The sequence below is a fragment of the Portunus trituberculatus genome, chromosome 8 (genome assembly GCF_017591435.1).
Source record: "Portunus trituberculatus isolate SZX2019 chromosome 8, ASM1759143v1, whole genome shotgun sequence".
NCBI lineage: Eukaryota > Metazoa > Arthropoda > Malacostraca > Decapoda > Portunidae > Portunus > Portunus trituberculatus.
In genome coordinates, this window is record NC_059262.1 from 3,777,501 (window position 1) to 3,782,500 (window position 5,000).

General features: G+C 43.6%; 1 protein-coding gene across 1 annotated transcript in view; it reads right to left on the reverse strand.

Moving 5' to 3' along the window:
* Positions 1-5,000, reverse strand: part of LOC123499942 (Down syndrome cell adhesion molecule-like protein Dscam2) — a 54,280-nt gene that overhangs the window by 34,253 nt on the left and 15,027 nt on the right. The window contains 9 exon segments of the mRNA XM_045248476.1: positions 1-83; positions 720-828; positions 1,577-1,738; positions 2,915-2,981; positions 2,983-3,039; positions 3,384-3,522; positions 3,701-3,845; positions 4,256-4,383; positions 4,515-4,656. The exon segment at positions 1-83 is cut by the window's left edge and continues 96 nt beyond it. Coding sequence (XP_045104411.1) covers positions 1-83; positions 720-828; positions 1,577-1,738; positions 2,915-2,981; positions 2,983-3,039; positions 3,384-3,522; positions 3,701-3,845; positions 4,256-4,383; positions 4,515-4,656 — 1,032 coding nt within the window.

A 5,000-nucleotide genomic window follows, 5' to 3' on the forward strand; every position in this document is an offset into this window, starting at 1 on the left:
TGACAAGCTGGGTCTGGTAGTCGTCCAAGAGGCGAGTGGTGATGCCGTCATAAATGGGAACTGTGCCACCGTCCTTCTCCCACCTGTGTGTGTAGAGGGAGGGAGGAAGGAAGGAAGGAAGGAAGGAAGGAAGGAAGGAAGGAAGGAAGGAAGAAAAAAGAAAGGAAGGAAGGAAAAAAGGAAGGAAGGAAGTATGCAAGGAAGGAAGGAAGGAAGGAAGGAAGGAAGGAAGGAGGTAGACAAAGATAATATGTGGAGAGATGAGAGGTGGAGATGAGGAGAGACAAGAAGTAGAGAAGTGATGAGAGATGAAGAAATGAAGGGATGAGAGGAGGAAAGATGGAGAGATGAGAGATGGAGAAAAGTGGAGATGAAGAAATAAGACAGAGAAGAGGTGAGAGATGGAGAAGTGGAGAGATAAGAGTGAAGAAGAGATGAAAAAATGGAGAGATCAGAGGTGCAGAAGTGATGGAGAGATAAAAGGATAGAGAGATGGAAAAGAGATGGGAAGATGGAGGGGAAAAAGAAGAGGAAAGACAGAGATGAGATAGTGAAAGATAAGAGATAACAAAAATAAATAAATAGCAAAAAAGAAAGATAAGCAACAAATCTCTCTCTCTCTCTTACAAAACATTAAACATTCCAACTCTTTCTCTCTCTCTCTCTCACATTTCTTTTATGCCAATACAATCATCACTACCTCTCTCTCTCTCTCTCACCTGAAGTTAACGGGCAGGTCCCCCTCCAGAATTTGACAGGTGAGAGAGGCTCTGTTACCTTCACTCAAGATGTTATTGGCAAAAGAGAATGGCATGATCTTGGGAGGCACTGAAACAAAAAAGACACTTAGAGAGACGCAGAAGAATTGAGTGTTGCTAGTATTGATTTGAGTTGTTGTATCTCATATTGTCTTTTCTCAAGTGTTTCCGAGTGTTTTTAAAAGGTTGCAGTGGAGGTTAATGGGGGTTTTTAAGGGTTTAGTGGGGTGTAGTGGCAGTTGTTGGGTTTTTTCATGGTTCTAGGGGTAGTTTGACAGGGTGTAGTGGAAGTTATTGGGTTTTTTAAGGGTGTTTTTGTGGTTCTATAGTTTGACAGGGTGTAGTGGAAGTTATTGGGTTTTTTTAAGGGTGTTTTTGTGGTTCTATTGTTTGACAGGGTGTAGTGGAAGTTATTTTGGTTTTCAAGAGTGTTTTCATGGTTCCAGTGATAGTTTGAAAAGCTGTAGTGGAAGTTATTGGGTTTTTTAAGGGTGTTTTCATGGTTCTACAGTATGACAGTGGAAGTAATTGGGGTTTTCATGGTCCTAGCGATTGTTTGACAGGCTGCAGGAGAAAGTATTGGTGTTTTCATGATTCTATTTATAGTTTAAAAAGGTGTAGTGGAAGTTATTAAAGTTTTCAAGAACATTTTCATGGTCCTATAGCTTGACAGGCTGCAGAGGAACTTAATGGTGTTTTCAAGGAAGTTTACATGATTCCAAGGACACTTTAACACACTCACTATTATTAGGTTAGGTTAGGTTAGGCTCAGTTAGGCCAGAAAGAGCCTATGTCCTGCCCCTTCTATAGGCACACACCTGTAACAGTGACAGTGACATCCCTGGAGGAGGAGTGACCGTGCCTGTTCACCGCCCGGCAAGTGTAGCGTCCCCCGTCAGTGTCTCGGTGTGTCTGGCTCACCACAAGCGTTCCATTGTCAAAGACTCGCTGCCGGATGTCCGTAGGAAGCACCCGGCCATCTGTGGGGTGAGGCAGCGGGTGAGTGGGGTTAAGTTAGTGCTGGAAAGGGATGAAGTGTAAAGGAGTGGGATTAACAGACACGAAAGAGGATAAGTAAAAGAAAGGAAGAGGATCATTAATAGAAGAAAGAGGATTAGATACAGAAGAAAGAGGAAGACAATGGATGAGAGTGGTAAGGTTAGTGCTGGAAAAGGATTAATATATTTCAACCAACAGAAAGGGAAAAGATTGAAAAAGAAGAGGAAAAAGGAGAAAAAAACAAAAGGAAATCGAAATGAAGGAATAAAAATGGAAAACGGAAGGAAATAAAGAAGGAAAAAGAAAAGGGAAGAAGAAAAACAAGAGAAAAGCAAAAGATTGAAAAGAAATAAAAAAAGGAGAAAAACTAAACAAGAGGAAAAGATTGAAAATAAAGAAAAAAGGAAAAAATAAAGAAGGAAATAAAGAAAGAAAACAAAAGAAAAAGGAAAAGAAGACAAAAGATTTAAAGAAAGTGAAAGATGGAGCACTTGACCAGAGAGAGAGAGAGAGAGAGAGAGAGAGAGAGAGAGAGAGAGAGAGAGAGAGAGAGAGAGAGAGAGAGAGAGTAATTATTGGGAGAGGAAAGCCAGGTAGTGTATTCTGAATTATGAAAGACTTGACCTAACCTGTCGCGCTTCACCTGCAGAATTATACATCTCTCTCTCTCTCTCTCTCTCTCTCTCAGGTAGCTGATACATGCTTATTTATTCAGTGTGTGTGTCTGTGTGTGTGTCAAGGGGTGAAGAGTAGTAGTAGTAGTAGTAGTAGTAGTAGTAGTAGTAGTAGTAGTAGTGGTGGTGGTGGTGGTGGTGGTGGTGGTGGTGGTGGTGGTGGTGGTGGTGGTGGTAGTAGTAGTAGTAGTAGTAGTAGTAGTAGTAGTAGTAGTAGTAGTAGTCCACATCCATCACACACACACACACACACACACACACACACACACACACACACACGTCACTCACATACCCAAGTCACGCACACTCACCCAACTCAAACACCCATACACTCACACACACACCCATGGCACCCCCCACACCCACCCATAATCACCCACATACTCACACACACACACACAAGTCTCCCCTACACACATACACCCACAATCACCACACACACACACAAGTCACCCACACACCCACTAAGTCCCACACACTCACCCTTCTCCCAGGTAATCTTGTCAATGGGGTAGCCTGCCACGGGACACTTCACCCGGAGACCTGACCCCAGCCACTGCCGACACCCTGCGCATGGGCCGGATGAAGGGCAGGCCATACACATTAACCTGCAGAAGGGACACACATGGAGGAGATAGATAAAAAAATAAATAAAATAAATAAATAAATAAATAAATAATAATGATAATAATAAAAAGAACATTGGAACATTTTCTTCTCTCTCTAATTCTGAATCTTAACCCTTTCAATACTGGGACACACTTTTACTACGAGTTTTGTGTATCATTAGACCATTTTATTGAATTATATAGAAAATTAGGCAAGTAAAAATAGAATTGTAGATAGATAGATGGAGGTAAGGAGACACAGAAAGATAGATAGATAGATAGATAGATAGATAGAGAGACAGACAGATAGATAGATAAATAGGTAAACACAGAACACTATGTACCTTTGCAGAGTGGCTGACTTCCCCCACAGTGTTTGAGGCGGCACAGGTGTACTCCCCCCCATCCTCCACCCGCACGTTGGTGATGTTCACGTGGGATATGACATCATCGTGAACCGTGACGTACTGACCCACCAGGAACCTTAGGGGGGAGGGGGTTAGGTTAGGTTTGGTTAAGTGAGGTTTAGTAGTCTCTCTCTCTCTCTCTCTCTCTCTCTCTCTCTCTCTCTCTCTCTCTAACACCCATCACCCAAAACATCCATCAACCACCACCACCACCACCCCTGCCACACCTCCTTCCACACTCCCTGCCATCTCACCTCTCGTTCTCTGGCAGGGGGAAGCCGTCCAGCGTCCACTTGAACTGCGGCGGAGGGTTCCCAGTGGCCACACACTTGAGGCTGACAGAAGGCCCTGGCTGTAGTGTCTGCTCCTGGAACTTGTAGTGAAGCTCCGGGGACGAGTCTGGCACGAGGGAAGGGTAGGAGGAGGAGGACGGGAAGAAGAAGAAGAAGAAGAGGAGGAGGAGGAGGAGGAGGCAGAAAACGGGAAGATGAAAAAGATGAAAAAGAAGAAAAGAAGATGAAGAAAGAAAACGAGAAGAAGAAGAAGAAGAAGAAGAAGAAGAAGAAGAAGAAGAAGAGAAGAAGAAGGAGGAGGAGCAAAACGATGATGAAAAAGAAGGAAAACGAGAAGAAGAAGAAGAAGATGCAAAAGAAGAAGAAAAGGAAATACGAGGAAGAAGGAAAAAGCGAAGGAAAAAATTCACAATTAGTCAAACACAAAAAAAAAATAAATAAATAAATAAAAAGTAAACAGAAACGAAAATAAGCATAAATAAAATCAAATACTCTCTCTCTCTCTCTCTCTCTCACCGCCGAGGGCCAGATGAGCCGCGGCCTGCACGTTTTCATGGCGCGCTGACACGACACACTGGTACATGGCGCGGTCCTCCTTGCCGACCTTGCTGATCCGCAGAACCTCGCGCGGTGATGTCACGAACCTGGAGAGAGAGAGAGAGAGAGAGAATAAGACTGACTTTCCTTGCTAAACCAAAAAAAAAGAAATCTTGATCTTCACACTGATATTTCCCTTCACCTGCACCACACTCCTCCCTTCATCCCTCTCCCTTACCTTCCATCTGGCGGCAAGGCTTTCCCATTCCTTAGCCAGGTGAGAGAGGTGATGGGATGTCCCTGCACCACACACCGTAACTCTGCCGTCTTGCCCATGTCCACCACCAGACGGCGAGGCGACACGTGCACGCTAAGGGGCTCTGTGGATGTACGGTTCGCCTGACTCGTGACTGTATAGCTATAGTCTGGCTACTCTAAAATGGCTCCTAGATTGAAAACATTATAACTTATTGATAACCTAACTGATTTGATGTGAATAATGCTTGTTTTCTGTCGATCAGCGCACTTATTGCAAGGACAGCTCACGGTTTTCCTCAAGATCTGACAACCACGCATTCACAGGGACACCATTCACACTGAGACCCATGAGCCAGTTTAGAGTAGACATATTTTTGTTAACAAGTATTTTTTGCAGTCAATAAACTATCTATCTATCTATCGGTATTCAGAAACGCTTTGCTCTCTCATCCTGACTATTTTCCAA